The sequence below is a fragment of the Dunckerocampus dactyliophorus genome, chromosome 6, assembly GCF_027744805.1.
Source record: "Dunckerocampus dactyliophorus isolate RoL2022-P2 chromosome 6, RoL_Ddac_1.1, whole genome shotgun sequence".
Taxonomy (NCBI): domain Eukaryota; kingdom Metazoa; phylum Chordata; class Actinopteri; order Syngnathiformes; family Syngnathidae; genus Dunckerocampus; species Dunckerocampus dactyliophorus.
Genome location: NC_072824.1, coordinates 5,308,735 through 5,325,988, shown reverse-complemented (window position 1 = coordinate 5,325,988; position 17,254 = coordinate 5,308,735). Strand labels below are relative to the sequence as shown.

The 17,254-nt window shown below is 37.8% G+C and overlaps 1 protein-coding gene across 3 annotated transcripts in view; it reads right to left on the bottom strand.

Moving 5' to 3' along the window:
• Positions 1-17,254, bottom strand: part of zgc:92360 (uncharacterized protein LOC436988 homolog) — a 34,797-nt gene that overhangs the window by 4,362 nt on the left and 13,181 nt on the right. For 2 of the 3 annotated variants that reach the window (XM_054780532.1, XM_054780530.1), the window contains 9 exons: positions 11,578-11,809; positions 8,610-8,740; positions 8,427-8,518; positions 5,503-5,585; positions 5,313-5,425; positions 2,664-2,810; positions 2,502-2,585; positions 2,360-2,422; positions 374-445 (listed from right to left, as the gene is read on the bottom strand). In XM_054780532.1, coding sequence (XP_054636507.1) covers positions 374-445; positions 2,360-2,422; positions 2,502-2,585; positions 2,664-2,810; positions 5,313-5,425; positions 5,503-5,585; positions 8,427-8,518; positions 8,610-8,740; positions 11,578-11,809 — 1,017 coding nt within the window. Of the gene's footprint in view, positions 1-373; positions 446-2,359; positions 2,423-2,501; positions 2,586-2,663; positions 2,811-5,312; positions 5,426-5,502; positions 5,586-8,426; positions 8,519-8,609; positions 8,741-11,577; positions 11,810-13,769; positions 14,670-17,254 lie in introns of those variants that run through there. The other variant, XM_054780531.1, reaches the window with a different exon arrangement.

The following is a 17,254-nucleotide window of genomic DNA, read 5'->3' as shown; positions in this document are numbered from 1 at the left end:
GACAACAATTCTGCAGAAATGAGTGGGCCGAAATTCCGAAATCACTTTTTCACACAGGGCCATGTAGGTTTGGATTTTTTTCTCCCTTAATGATAAAAAGTTTCATTTAAAAACTGCATTTAGTGTTCAGTTGTGTTGTCATTGACTAATATTTACATTTGCTTGATGATCTGAAACATTTGTCACAAGTGTGACAAACATGCAAAAAATAAGAACTCAGGAGGGGGGCAAACTTTTTCACACCACTGTATATGTAGTGTGTGTGTGTGCATGTGCGTGTGTGTGCGTGTGTGTGTGTGTGTGTGTGTGTGTGTGAATATGTGTGTGTGTGTGTGTGTGTGTGCGGGTGTGTGTGCGTGAATTACTATCCTACCAGAGGGTCTTTGTAGTACATGAGTCGTCTCTGGTCCAAAGTAAACCAACGCTTCTTAAAACCTTCTGTTTGCTACACAAACACACAAAAGACACCTTTAGACACCCAAAAGACACAATCAGAGACAACCAACACTGGCAGCATTGTGTTTGGATTCTCTGTGGCTTGACACCACTGTCATTTAAACACACCATCTGCTATGGAAGAACCACATATTTAGGTGGTGGTGTGATGGTGTGAAAAGTGTACTTGTAATCTTTGCATTAACATTATTTAATTATTTTCGCCCCAATTATTTTTGCCCCATAAAAGTGAATGACATTTGAGTTGAGGCTTTTTAATAAGAACTTGTTCGTTCGTAAAGCTCAAGTCAGCTTTTGTCTTTTTTAGGGAAACGTCTGTGTGCGAAAGTATTAGTGTGCGAGGAAAAGAAGCTGCCTGATAAAAGGTCGTCTACAAAACAAGAGCGCTCTGCTGTTTTTTGCTGCTGCTGCTGCTGCTGCAAAAAAAAAACTGTCAAACATCCTCTATATGTGGGAGGAACTGGAAAATGATGGCCCACAATTCTGTAAATGACAAAGCGTTTTTTAGGACCCTGCTATAAAAATGCTAGTCAAAGATCCTCTATATAGCAGGAGCACTCTGCTGTTTTTAGAAACCTGCTGCAAAAATTAAAATGCTTAGCAAAGATCCTCTAAATATTAGGAGGAGTAATCTGCTCTTTTTAAGGAGCTACCGCAAAAAACAAAAAAATACTCGTCAAAGATCCTTTATACATGAAAAGGAGAACTCCACTGTTTTTATAAAAAATACTGAAAAAAATGGTAGTCAAAGATTCTGTAAATGACAGGAGCACTCTGCCTACTGCAGAAAATCAAATACTCGTCAAAGATCCTCTATATGACAGGAGCGCTCTACTGTCATTTGGAACCTGCTGCAAAAACACAGTCAAAGATCTTCTATATGACACGAGCACTCCGCCTACTGCGCAGAATCTACTGCAAAAAATAAAATACTAGTCAAAGATCCTCTATACAACAGGAGCGCTCTGCCTGCTGTACGCAACCAAAAAAAAATGCTGGTTGAAGATCCGTTATACGGCAGGAGCACTCTGCTGTTTTTAGGCACCTGCTGCAAAAAATCAAATGCTAAGCAAGGATCTGCTGTTTTTAAGGACCTACTGCAAAACGTAAAATGCGAGTCCAATATCCTCAAAGTGACAAAAGGGCTGTGCTGTTTTTAGGCACCTGCTGAAACACACTATAGTCAAAGATCCTCTACAGGACAGGAGCGCTCTGCCTGCTGTACAGAACCAAAAAAAATGCTGGTTGAAGATCCGCTATACCCCAGGAGCAATCTGCTGTTTTTAAACACCTGCTGCAACAAATCAAATGCTAAGTAAGGATCTGCTGTTTTTAAGGCTCTCCTGCAAAAAAACCACTACTAAAAGATCCTCTATGTATGTGAGGAGTGCTCCACTATTTCGACTCATGCAAAAAAGTCACTTTTCTTCTTCTTTTTTCAAGTTCATGCTCTTAGAGAGTGAATTTCTCTTGATGAATAAAGTATCTATTTATCTATCTACTGTATCTAGAAACGCTGGTCAAAGATCCTCTATAAGTGGGAGGAGCGCTATGCTGTTGTTCAGGATCTTCTGTAAAAACAAAATTCTAGCCAAATATTTATATATGAGAGGAGTGCTCTGCTGTTTTTGAGGACCTACTGCTCACAAAAAACAACAAAACACTAGTCACAGATCGTCTCTGTGTGAGAAGAGTCAGAAAGTCAAGACACAACGCAACTGCACCACACGGACCATGCGGGTCTCTAAATAACGCTTACACGCTAACATAACATGCAAAACTATACCCGCATCTACAACCCGCAAGGCATGCTGGGTAAGCCTGTGGTTTCACACATTCAGCCTCGTGCAGCTTGGACTTGTGTACACTGTGTAGAAGACAGAGACACTCTTGGAGGACTTACCCTGGGCCCGGTCTTCTCCATGTATCCCTCCTTCAGGAAGTTGCGTGTGAGTTTGGGTACAAGCTGAGTGTTGCAAACAGACAAAAGTCACACAAGTTGTCCAACGGGAAGTGCCAGGAAAAAGTATTCGTGTTGCGCTGACCTCCGCGTCGGTGGCTCCAGGGAAGGCCACCTTCATGTAGTGAAGCTGAACCGCTCGGATGGAGTTGAACCAGTCCACGATCTCCTGAAGCAAGAACGTAAGGAGTCAGGGTTCGGATGGCGGGACACCAGCGACCTCGCCTCCCCCCCACCTGAGGCGGACCTTGCCGTTGTCGTGGTAGAGGAAGATGTTACGGGTGCTGTAGTCTTTGAGGTACGTGATCTGCAGACCGTTGGGGTGTCCGATCTTCTCGGGCTGGAAGGTGGCGTTGATGGAGTCTACCTTGATCACCGCTTTGGGTTCCTTGGCCTGCAGGGCGCAGACAACAAGTCGGATTGTTTTATTTTTTATTATTAAGCGTGCGTTACTTCTTTTTACATTTGTATCCGAATGTGCAATAAAACATGGCCATGCTCTATAGCTGGCCACCCAGGCCACATTTTAAAAAAGAAAACAGCAAAAATAGGGAAAAAAAACCGCAGTAATTTTATGAGAATAATGTCAAAATATTACAAGAATAAAAATGTAAAAAATTGTCACAATTATGGGGGAAAAATATATATAATTTGACGAGAATTAAGTTATAATATTATGAGAAAAAGCATGTAATTTTCAAAAGAATAAAATTCAATTATTTTAAAAAAGTTATTTTTTATAGTCGTAATATTACAAGAGAATTTTACAGAATTTCACGAGAATAAAGTCAAAATATTAGAAGAATAAAAATACAGTAAAAAAAAAAATTGTCATTATTATGGAAAAAAAGTCATATTTTCTGACAAAGTCGAAATATCAGGACAATTTTTTTTTTCATAATTATGGAAAAAAGTTATAATTTTATGAGAATAAAGTCAAAGTATTATTTGAAAAAGCATGTAATTTTCAGGACAATAAAGACAATTTTGTTCACATAATATTTATAATTTATAATAATATAAAAAAAAAGATGTTATTTTCTAATGTGGTAATATTATGAGACAATTTTATGAGAATGACGTCAAAATATCAGAATAAAAGAATGTCATAAACATGGTAAAAAGTCATAATTTTATTAGAATAAAGTCATAGTATAGTAGTGAGCATGTAATTTTCAGAAGAACATTCAAAAATATTTTAAAAAGTTATTTTCTAAATTTGTAATATTATGAGAGACAATTTTACATAATTTTATGAGAATAAGGTCAAAATATTAGGAGAATAAAAATAAAGTAAAAAAAAATCTCATAATTATGTAAAAAAAAGCCAGATTTTATGACAATTAAGTCAAAATATCAGGACAATAAAAATAAAATAAAAAATAGTCATAATTATGGGGAAAAGTTCTCATTTTACAAGAGTAAAGTCATAGTATTATTAGAAAAAGCAGGTCATTTTCAAAGGAACAAAGTTCAAATATAACAAAAAAACATGTTATTTTCTCAAGTCGTAATATTATGAGAGACAAAAGAAAAAAGTAATTTTACAAGAATAAAGTCAAAATTTGAGGGGAATAAAAATAAAATTATTAAATTGTAAAAATTACGGTAAAACAGTCAAAATTTTACGAGAACAAAATAATATTATTCGAAAAAACATGAGAGTAAAGTTCAAATATAAAAAAGAGAGCGCGTGTAATTGTCAGAAGAACAAAGTTCAAATATTGAAAAAAAAAAAGATTTTTTTAAAAGTGGTAATATTAAGAGACAATTTTACGTAATTTTATGAGAATAAAGTGAAAATATTAGGAAAATAAAAATTAAATAAAAAATTCTTATGTCATAATTATAGAAATATTTGATAATTTTATGAAAAAAGTCATAATATTAATAGAAAAAGCATTTAATTTTCAGAAAAAAATATGATTTTCTAAAGCCGGAATATTATGAGAGACAAAAGAAAACATAGAATGAAGATACAAATTTTGCAGAATCAGGCTGAGAAAAAGTTATGATATACCAACAATAAAGGCGAAATACTATGGGAATAAAGTCACAACATTAACAAGAAAAGGAAAATGCAAATGTTGAAATATTAAAAAGAAAAAAACAACAACAAAAAAAAGCAAAACATGTTTAATTTAAGGAGAGAAAGTTGATACTAATAACACACTTTCTCATTTGTATGACAAAGCTGAGATGCAGGCTGTTTTAAAAACATATATACCTGTACTGTACAGGTATACAGTATACTGTAACTTCTTAGCATCCTGTAAATGTAACATATCAAAGCGGCCTGTCCATCCTTTGATTTTTCAGTATGCGGTCCTCAATCAGAAAAGTTTGGACACCTCTGCTGTGCAGTATAGTGGGAGTCAAAAGGGGGCTAATACTTTACATTTGCCCTGAGGCTCTGCAACATGCCAATCCGGCCAAGGACACAAACAGCCTTACCTTTACCTTTATCGTTAAAGTGAACTCACTTTTTCAGGGTTTTTTCTAAGAGTCCCAGGAAGTAGCAAGGGGACTATTTCAAATCAGCCCGCTAAGAAGATTACCACCACTTGTAATGTCTGAAAGTTGTCATTCGGCCAGTGAACGTTTCACACCCCAGAGACGTTAAAAGACATAAAACGCTCAATTAGTTTTATTCGTGGAGCTTTAGGGCGTCATCTCCGAGATTTAGACCCACATTTGCAGTGAATTCTGAATTGGTTTAATAGTGTGAAACTGTATCTTCAAACATTAGGTTTAGTACGCCAAAGAAAATAGTGCTAACACTTCCTGTTGTAATTGTTTCTTTGACAAATGCTTGGCGGATTTGTCTCAACACGTCTAGCCCAGACGGCGCTCTACAGGTGTGTGTGTGTGTGTGTGTGTGTGTGTGTGTGCTTACGTCATATTTGGTGAAATACTTCAGCGTCCCCTCCCTCTCCGACAGGACAAATCGCCTGCTGAGGAACTGCCCATTGTCCCTTCCCCTCTTCATCAAGGCACCGTCTCGAGTCCCTGCAGGAACAAAGGTCAGCGTGCGTAGCGTGTGTAGCGTGTGTTAGTGTTCACGTCTGCGGTGTGTGTTCACTTGCCTTCCTCGTACGTACACTTCTTCGCAGGATCGGTAAATTCCTTCCGCTCATACTTTGCTCGTATCCACTGCTCTTTTAACACCCTGAATGCAGCCACACATTGATGACACAATGTTAGCTTCACAACCATGTGGATGACAGATACACTCGGCGTAATAAATGGATCCACTGTTGCCATGACAACCGTGAACGACATCTGTAGCCATCTCTAATACCGCTGCACCAGTCAGGACACCGCTTCTGTTGCGTTAGCGTGCTAGCATAACTGCTAACTTGACTTTTTTATTCCTAAAAAGAACCAACATTGTTGGAACACAGTTGAGTTGTGTTAGCATGCAGCACACAGCAGGCTAGCTTGACAGGCATAGCTTCTGACCATATCTAGATTCAACCAAAATAAATCGAATGAAACCAAACAAAATTAAATCAAAATAAATCAAAATAAGCCAAACTAAACAAAAATTAAAACAATTACACCAAAATAAACAACCAACCCACCAACAAATAAAAAAAATCAAATAAAACTAATCTAAACCAAACCAAAATGAGCTAAGATGAACAAATATAAACTAAACCAAAATTAAACTCAACCAAACCAAAATTAAACTCAACCAAACCAAAATTTAAGTAAACAAACACAAAACTAAACTAAATCAAAATCAAACTAAACCAAACCAAACTTAAAGTAAACAAATACAAAACTAAACTAAACCAAAATTAAAGTAAACAAGACAAAACCAAACCAAAACTAAACCAAACCAAAATAAATGAAAACTAAATAAATATGAACTAAACCAAAATAAACGAAACTACATTAAACCAAAATGACAGCAAACCAAACCAAAATAAACGTAACTAAATCAAAATGAACTACACCAAAATAAACCAAATGAAAGCAAACAAAATAAATCAGAGTAACTCAAACTAAACTCAAATGAAACACAAATTAAACCAAAATGAACAACCCCCCCAACAATAAATAAAAAATAAAGTAAAACTCATCTAAACCAAACCAAAATGAACTAAAAGGAACAAATATAAGCTAAATTAAACTGAACTAAACCAAAATAAAGTAAACAAAACCATTTTTAAAATAAGGCAAACTAAACTAAACAAAAATAAAAGTAAACCAAACTAACCAATTTTTATACTAAAGCAAACTACATTAAACCAAAATGAAATTAAACCAAAATAAACTACAGTAATCCCTCATTTATCACGGTTAATTGGCTCCAAACCCGACTGCAAAAAGTGAATTTCCGCGAAGTAGGATTCAATATTAATAACCAGAATATTTTTGTAGCTATGGCATAGTATCTTCTAAATACCTTTTCTTTTAACATTATTAGAGCCATTTAAACATGAAATAACAACCTTTACAATTGTATTAACCAATATAGTAGATATAAACAGAAAAAATAAGACATATTAGACATAAAAGAGATAACAGGCTCACACGTTAGCAGTTTATTGTTGTTTTTTTCTGGACAGTGTATTTCCTGCGGTGGCTATTGTCTCATCAGTGTATTGTGATGGCGGCTTTAAATGGCTTTACACCCATATTACCCAATTAATACCCATTAGTTGACATTATAAGAGTAAGTCAGCCATTTAACACCTCAGTAAAACTCCTGCTGATGTTCCCTGGGGGACCTTAGTGCCAGGCGGACAAGAAATAATGTCAGAGGTTCCGAGTGGAGTTTTAACTTGTTGTAGCCTGTAGCCTGTGTTATTATTATGGTTATTATTATTATTATGTTATTATTACTGTGTGAAATCATTTAAACCTTCAATAACTGTCTGTTCTGGTGATCACGTCTCACGTTCTGGCGACACCTAGTGGCCAATGTGGAATACTACATTCACAAGTAGACTGCTTCTTCTGCCTTGTATTTGTATTTTTGTTCATTTAGCCATTTTATGCTTGACAATACTTCATTTAGTCCAAGAATGAGCACAATTTGCTTAAATATGCATTTTACTAATAATAGGTTGCATTCAACCGCGAAACAACAATAATTTATTATTTCTTTTTTGAAAAACTGCGGCAGAGTGTGGGAGCGGTAGCCAAACTGCAATGTAGCGGGATGACTGTAAATGAAAATGACGTACACTAAATCAATATGAATTAAACTAAAACTAAACTTAACCAAAATTAAAGTACACAAATACAAAACTTAACCAAAACTAAACTAAATCAGAATAACCTAAACTATATCCTAATCTAAATTAATATGAAGTAAACAAAACTAACCAAACAAAATTAAAGCATAAATAAAGTAAACTAAACTAAAGAAAAACAAAACAAAAACAAAATCAATATGAACAAAATAAACCAAACCAAACCAAACTAAAATTACAGCAAACCAAAGTAAACTAAATCAAAATAAATGAAAAGTAAATCAATATGAAGTAAACCTAACCAAACCAAACTAAAATTGCAGCAAACCAAAGTAAACTAAATCAAAATAAATGAAAAGTAAATCAATATGAAGTAAACCTAACCAAACTAAACCAAAATTGCAGCAAACCAAAGTAAACTAAACCAAAATAAATGAAAAGTAAATCAATATGAACTCAACCAAACCAAAATAAATGCAACTAAAAAATAAAAATGACCTAAAGCAAAATAAATCAATTGAAATTAAACCAAAATAAACTCAACTAATCTATACAAACCAAAATAATCCAAAAATTTTTTTAATCAAAATAAAGCAAAATGAACCAATATCAATGAAAACCAAAGCAAAATAATGCCAAATCAAGTTGACTTTCATGTTCTACAGTATGTCAGATCATAGAAAATGAAAATAAATCACTATTATAACACAATAACATTATTACTTTTTGTATGCACGTATTGGAGCAGGGTCCCAAAATCTGGTCAGAGCAAAATCAAATGTGTCCGTGCTGTGGTTACTCACTGGCAGTCTTTATGTGAAGGTTTGTAGTAGTAGACGGGGACAGCGGCCTCGTATTTGCTCTTCATCACCTCGTTGCCATTCTCTGCCATGAACTGACAACATGCACATTTTTAAAAAATTAGAATAGAAATGATATTTACAAGGTTGTTTCATTATTCTGCGCGTTTTCGCTGCTTGCTTCACCTGCACCTCGTGGTCTTCCCAGTGGGACAAACACAGCGACTTCACCTTGCTGACCTCCGGGATGTTGCGGTGGATTCCGGAACAGGCCAGACAGATGAAGACGCCCAACGAGGTGGAGCCCCAGTCTGGATCTGTGCAATGACAACAGGAAAACGTTGTTGGGCACAGAGTTTGTCCATTGGTCCCTTTTACGTTTGAACTGTGTGCCCTGTGAGTCACATAAACCAGCAGACAGCTGCCAAATAGCGGCTTTGTTCAGTTCTTTTGGTGCCACGACAAAAAGAAAATACTCAACACAATCGTACTGCTTGTTTGGCACGTTGCAAATGTTCACCTTTGGGTGGATTACATGTTGACTCTTACATACAAAGGCCCCAAAACGTGAGCGTGTGTTCTGTCGGCAGCACTTTGGCTGCCTTCACTTGTTCTTATCTCACTTAGCAAACATTCTTATCATCACAGCACTGTAACATAGAAGAACCCAGCATTCCTTAAAGGAGACCAAGCCAGATGAAATGAAGCACACGTCTTTCTCTTTTCTCTGCATTTTAAAGATATAAAAACAGCTAAAAAGAGGCAGCTCATTAATGCACGTAATGGAACACAGCTATTCCGCCTACAAAGCCCGCTTTTAATACACCTCCAAAAACCTTCAACAAGGTGTTCTGGTTTTATATCCATGCTGTGACTGTGTAGTAACAGACACATTCATGATAACCTGTAATACAGTATGTTGCCGTATTTTGGTCATTTTGAGCATTAGCAGAACGTCCTGGGTGCATTGATTTCACATAGCAACATAAAAAGGAACGCGACACCTAGCGTGAACTTTTCCAAACTCAAAAATAAAAACACTAGGCCACTAGGCCTGAGGCATTGTGAGGGCGAGTGTGTGGTGAAGCCAGTCGCTAGCCGGTGTGGTGTGGCGAGGTGTCACTACGCAAGTAAAGTAGTTCTTTGGAGTAACAATGCATTTTTTGACATGAAGTTGTATGACATCCCCATCAGCACTATATCAACAGTGACATACCCCCACCCATTTGGTCCTGTTAGTCCAGTTCTGGTCGGATTGAGGAGGAATGTACAGTAGTAGCTGGGGTCATTGAAGTAAAGAGTTTGGCGTTCATTAAAAATATGCTTTCAAAAGAGTAATATATTTGCATCATATAAATGCCTCTTCAAAAAAAAATCTGACCACAAAAATCGCTGGGCGTTATATTTGTCTCTCGCTGTGTCCCTGCACACTGTCTCCTCTCCATTGGTGTGTACGTGACGAAGATGCTCGCATCTTCATCTGCGACGGAGCACCGCGACCATCTTGTTTACGTGTGTTCCGCAGCGTTCTTATACTCCCGGACCTCAATGCCGCTTTTGACACAATCAACCATTCCACTCTGCTTTGCCGCCTAAAATCTCTCCACACCTGACTGACATCCTACCTCACAGACCGCAAACTGTTCATCTTTTCCAATAACGGCACCTCCTCTACTGCCCCCTCTTCCAAGGCGTCCCTCAAGGTTCGGAGCTTGGTCCTCTGCTTTTCATCCTCTACCTCCTCCCACTCGCTCAGATTATCTATCGCCATGGTCTCAGTTGCCACTGTTGCGCTGATGAACCCTCAGACCCACACTACCCTGTCAAACTGCTTTTCTGATATTAGCTTCTGGATGCAAACACATTTCCCTAAACTAAACTGTATCAAATCTGGCAACATCATAACAGGGCCCAACTCCCTCACCTCAACAGCCAATGACTTCAGACTATCCTTTGATAACTCCACCCTCTCACCCTCACCCAATCTGAGTCATCTTTGACAGTGAACTCACCTTCTCCGACACATTAAAGCAGTCACTGAAACAGCTTTTCACCACCATCACCCGCCTTCGCCTTTCTCTCTTTCCCTGCAGCTGAAACCTATGGCGCACCCACCAATCTCCTCAACAAACTCTCATACATTCAAAACTCTGCCGCCCGCCTCCTCACCCGTAACCGTTCACGAGACAGCATCACCCCTGTCCATCAGAACCTCCATTGGCTCCTTATCCCTTAACGTATCCAATTCTAATTCCTCTTACTCACCTATAAAGCACTCCACAACCAGGCCCCCCTTACCTTCAAGAATTGCTCCACACCTCCACCCCTTCCCGCACCCTCCGCTCCTCAGATGCAAACCTCCTGACTGTCCCTAGGTCCGAGCGCCGAACCTGGGGCGACAGAACCTTCTCTACAGTATTAGCGTGACACTGTTGACCTTACCACTTTCAAGACTAATGTAAAAACCCACTTGTTCCGCACTGCTTTTAACAGATAGCTCTTTAAAACGTATACATCTAGTAACACATCACATTGCCACCTCTTAATCTTGTCTTTTGTGTTCACTTAACTATTTGTTCTGAACTTTGCTTTTTGGTTTTCACTTTCTACTATGATTTTGCAATGTTGTACACTTGTGTTTGTTTGCTTTTACCATGTAAAGTGTCTTCAAGGGTTTTTGAAAAGCGCTCTATAATTAAAATGTATTATGTGGACACCCTGCTTTGATCAAATGCTGGGGGCATTAATTTACCCAAAGCCCAGCGTTAGCTTAGCAGGGGCCACATTTCACCACCAAACAGCTTGGCAACAAGCTCTATTTATTTATTGACTCTGCAAGGAACTTCATTGATTAATTTATCCAGCAAAACTGTGTGGAGTCTTCTTGTGTCCTCGCATGCCAACACAGACAACTAGAGCATGCTGAGGGCGTGAGCAGCATGTTCCGACTCGCACTGACTTTTAGTCCAGAAGCCTCCACGTCGCAAAAACACACACGACTAAAGTGTTTTTTCTTCCTGGACGACCCAAAAATGGCTTTTCATGACTCCAAAAACCACAAAATCACACCCCAACAGTGAGAAAGTGTCAGCTGTGTAATTAGTTTGCTTGACAAGAGAAGAGACATCGGACAAGAGGGACAGTGTCCACTCACCTGGCGCGCCACAGTCAGCACAGGTGTCGTTTCCTGGTCTCTGCAGGATCTCCCTCAAGGCCCGTGTGGCCCGCTCATTCAGAGACATGATGGACAGATGAAGTCTTCTTGTTAGCAGACACAGAGAAAGATGGTGGGGGGTGGTCTCCCAAGTGATTTCTCTTCCCCCGCCGGAAGTACGTCTTCGACTGGACCACAGGATCACAAAGTCCTCATAGTGAGGGCGTCCATACTGCTCATACAGGAGACACACTTATTAGTGCGTAAATTCCTACAGTGACTCTGTGTATGTGTGTGTGTGTGTGTGTGTGTGCGCGTGTAACCTGAGACAAGGAAGTGCATTGCAGAGGTTGTGCAGACTTGTTTTTTCCGCGTTATTGCACAAAAAGGTCGGTGTGCAAGTGCGCATGGTGCATCTGTGAACCAGCAGGGTCGCTGAATGTCCACTGGAAAGTTTACACCAGGGAAAAAAATGATCTAAAAGTATAATGTCAGTGATTACATTTATTTACATTTATTTTAAATACATATATATTAAATTTATATTAAAAGTGATGCGTGAAATCACATTTTAATTCTGTGGCATTTTGCATTTAGTCAGTTATACATCACAGTCTAATTTAGGGGTGTCCAAAGTGCGGCCAAGAGGCCATTTGCAGCCCGTGGCTATTGTTTATTGGCCCGTAGCACATACTAAAAAAATAATTTCACAAGAAAAACAAAAAAAAAAAACCAACAGCAGCAAAAATATAAAAATCAACAGTAATTTTACAAGAATAAAGTCGAAATATTAAAAGAAAAAACTTTCTTAATCTAACAAGAAAAGTCGAGAATAAGGCTATAATATTATGAGAAAAGAATAACGGAATTTTAGTGGCATAAGGTTAAATAAAATATTTTTTAAGCCCTAACATTTTGAGAATAATAATAAATCAAATTGTATTTTTTGGAAAATTGGTTTGCCAACAAACTTATAAAGTTACAAGGATAAAGTCAAAATATCATGGGAATAACATTGTAAGGAAATTTACAAGAAGTTTAATAAAAATGGCAAAAATGGAAACGACAGCTGTAATTTTACAAGAATAAAGTCAAAACATTAAGAGAAAAAAGTTGCAAATTTACGAGAATAAATGCGGAAAAATAATAGATATATCATAGAGTTGAAACATTCAAATAAAAACATGTTATTTTTTAAAAGTCATAATATGAGAAGCAAACAAAACAAAACAAAGCTATATTTTTTTTTCTAGTTTTGGGGAAAAAACATCTAATATTATGGGAATAAAGTCCAAATTTTATGTACGGAGCCCCGGAGGGGACATGGAGAAAAAAAATATGATGGGTAAAAAAAACAAATTTAAAAAACGAACCTTTGCTAGATAACGTAAAACAGTTTTGCGAGGGAACGCAAAAGAGACTGTGGTAAAGCTCAAACATATTCACATATTCAAACTTCCGGGATCAATAACTCCCAAGTGAATGGTTCTAACACAGTAAACATACCTATTTCCAACCATGGCAACACAAACAAACAGCTACAACCCAGTTTTTACCAAAACTAGCCGTCTTCTGTGCAGTCTGACTTATATTGATCTCAAGGAGAAGCCGGCAGCGAGACCAGAGCGCAGGGACCAGCTACAAATGTCTTCTTCTTCATCTGTATTATGGCGGTTGGCATCAATGTTGACAACACCTCAGTAAGACGAGTACAGTCAAACCTGTCTATAGCGGCCACTAAAGGGAAACGTGAAAAGTGGCCGCTATAGACAGGTGGCCGCTATAGACAGGTTGGTGGCCATTTTGAATTTCTGTGCACACATATTAACATGTCTGTGATTAGAAGCTTGTTGTGTTTGCAGATACATATAATTATACTGTTACATGTTGACCAGTAGAGGGCACTGTGGGACTGCAGATAAAAGTTGTAAAGACCTACTAGGTTAATAAACCGCTGTTAATAAAGCAATTAAAGTGCATCGGCGACGTGAGTCTCTCCTTCCCCACAACAAGGGGCATTACAGTATTGACCAGTGCACATTGTGTTACGCGTGGTAGGCGTTGGACCCCAGATGCAGAGGCAGGAGGCAGGTGTGCAGGTAAGAACGTCTTTTAATAATGTCTTTTAACAGAACAGAGGGCGATGGTGCGTGAGAAAAAGGCAGAACATAAATGCACCATGAAAACCTGACTTGGAGGAGGCCTGGGGTTTCTTGCTGGAGAGCCGAGAGCACTGGGCGCACACTCTGGGAGACGCCGGGAACAGATTGGTCCTCAGGAGAGTTCCACTTACTGCAACAAGGGTGTAATGGAAGAAAAGTCAAAGTGAACCAGGCCGTAGGTGTGACACAAACCATAGAGAATAATCCAGCATCTCCCAGGTGCAATCCCTCATCTTAAATGAGGCCGGAGATCATCAGGGGCAGGTGCGCCCAGTAGTCCCGCTTCCCGCCGGTGACAGGGCTCCTGCAACAGAGGACACACCCAGGAGAAGACAGGGAAGTGCAGAGGGCACAGACAGAGTGCAAACTGTGACACATTGTCTCACACCAGGAAATAAACGGTGTCACTGTCTGCAACAAGCTCAAAAGAAGACAGCTTTTTTTTATGTGGAACAAGTGACAGTTTGTGTGGATCTTGTGAATGATTGTGACTGAGTTAGTACTCAGTAATTAAAGTCTACACACGACAGCTTAAATGCTTAAAAAAACTAAACTTTTTCGTGCATGAAGCTTCTGCTTGAGTCAGCATTTTGGCCGCTATATGCCGTCAGCTATTGACCAAGGGATACAAAATGGGTGGCCGGTGGCCGCGGTAGACAGGTGACCGCTGTACACAGGGTCTATAACACGCAAATTTCCTGCGGGGGATTTTTCAGCGGCCGCTATAAGCAGGTGGCCGTTATATACAGGTGGCCGCTAAGACAGGTTTGACTGTATCTATTGGCTGTCCTGGAAGGCCATAGATGACGTCGCTGGCTAGTTTGCATGTTTTTTGCAAATGATGTTGTAAGAGATGTAGAAAAAAACATAAGTATGATCGATTAACATAAATATGATAGACTAACAAAGTAAATAAAAACAGCTTGATTATGTTAAGAACTACAAAAATATATATATATACGAAGCAAAAAGTTTGTGAAAATGGACTTTTACATAATTTAGGGCAATTTTTATTAGGTTGTTCATAAATTCACTTCTGTAAAACTCACCTCACACATCAGTGACTCCTTCCTGGTATTACTACAGCAATTGGTTTGGAAAATGTGCTTTTAAATCATTTTGGGGAATTTTCATAAGAATTATCGTTAATAAATTCAATTCTGTCACACGTCCGTTCAATAACTTCGCTTCTGTGAAGAGTAAGACCACAAAATTCACCTCACAAATCAATGGCCAAGTGAAGCTATTGAAGCTATTGAACGTTACACAATTGCATTCATTAAACAATAACATTTCCCCAAAATTATTTAAAAGCACATTTTCCCAAAGTCTTTGCTGTAGTGTGAACAGGAGAAGGCTGCTGATGTGTGAGGTGAGTTTTGCGGTCCCACACATTCCAGAAGTGAATTTATTAACAACTGAATGAAAATTGCCCTAAACTATGCAAAAGTCCATTTTCACAAACTTGTTGCTTCGTAAATATATTTGCAATACATTGCCTTTCAGAACAGCCAATAGATACTTGTCTTACTGAGGAGTTGGCAACATTGATGCCAACCGCCATAATACAGAAGAAAAAGAAGACATTTGTAGACAGTCCCTGCGCTCCGGTCTCGCTGCCGGCTTCTCCTCGAGGTCAACATGTCAGACTGCACAGAACACGGCTCGTTTTGATAAAAACTGGGTTGTAGCTGTTTGTCTGTGTTGCCTGTTTTGCGTTATCTTGCAAAAGAGTTTTGCATTTGTGATAGATTGATTGTTTGTTTGTATTGAGAAGTGCTGGTTTAAAAATTGAATAATTAATTCATTAAAGCCTTGTCAGCCTTGTTCTAATATTAATGTATGAAAGTTGCATAAACATTGTGAAAGGTGAATAACAACTTAAAATGTGTAAAAAGTGTTAGCATGGTTAAAAATGTACTTGTAATCAGTTCATCTGGGATCGATTGGTTACGTCTGTAAGGGCCGAAAGGGGGAGCTCCTGGCCGCGGTGCTCCATTCTGGATGAGGCTGCCGGAGGGAGACATCGTGTGCGGTCATCCTCATTCATATCTTTCCCCTTTTCAGGTATGTCATGGTCAGTTAGATGTATTAGATACAGTGCTGCAATATGTGAACATCTTGAGCATGTTTGGTGCATTAAAGGAACTTTTAAAACGGAGTTTAGAACCACGTTTTGGGTGCTACATAGCAGTGTAAGCTAGCAGGCTGCCGTCTGTAGGAGCAGTAATGGCGCTCTGGAGGAGTTTAGCACGAACTTGTGTAGTTGTCTTTTTGTTTGTTCATTTAGACATTTATGTGCTCTTTAAGACCTGATGATATGTCTGATAATATGTTAACAAAAACATGCAAGTATTTGTATTGAAATTGTGTACTTCAAAAGAATGTTTTGTCATTTCAGTACATTCATGTAAAAAGAGACACTATTTGTTGTTTTATTAATTTGTTTGTTGTTTGTTTGTTGCTGTATAAGTTCACCTGTGAAATAATTAAAACATTCTGGATGAGGCTGCCAGAGGGAGACATGGTGTCCGGTCATCCTCATTCATATCTTTCCCCTTTTCAGGGTTGTAACACATTATCTTGCAAAAGTTTGTTCTTTTTTTTTTTTAACCCATCATATTTTTTTCCCCATGTCCCCTCCGGGGCTCCGTACTTATGTAAATACAGTCACAATATTACAAAATTCAAATTTACGAAGATTATTTAATTAGGAAGTAAGTTGAAATTGAAAAAAAAAAACACAAAAAAACTAAAGCAAAATTGGGAAAGAAGTCACAGATGTTCACACCTATATGACAAAGCTAAGATGCAGTTTTCTTGAAATATATACAACTTGTTAGCATATCTGCACGTGTTGCTTTACAAAATATCAAAATGGCAAAGTTGCATCATTTATTTTTCATTATTGTGGCCCTCACCGGAAAAATTTAGGACACCCCTGGTCTAATTAAAAACTCATATGTATTCATTGTAAAAATACAACATAAAATACAACATAATAACATAAAATAAAACAGAACCTTTAAAAAAACTCAAATGAAGCATGATTAGGTGTTTTTCATCATTAAGTAAACTCAGGTTAAATCGACTTGTGACGTCACTCAGCAGCATGTAATACCGCGTTTGGCCGGGAGGGAGAATTATTTCGTCACGTTTGGCTTTTGAGGGTGTTTGTGTGCTTCATTTACATAATATAACACTTTTTTGTTTAGTATGAAAGAAAGAAAAAGCAGAAAATAAAAGACGTTATAAATAAAGACATGATTAAGTTATAATAATATTATATAATATGTATCAAATTATATAATATTGTATGATAACAACAAATAGAATTAATAATACATAGAAAATAAAACAAGTAAAGAGGTTAAAGATGAATGTATCAATAAATACTGGAATTAAAAAACCTGACAGAAGTGTTGTATAATTCATAAATAATAATAATAATAATAATATTGTAGCATTCTGTAGTAGTCGATTGTTGACGACTTAATTCCATCAGACTTTGTGTG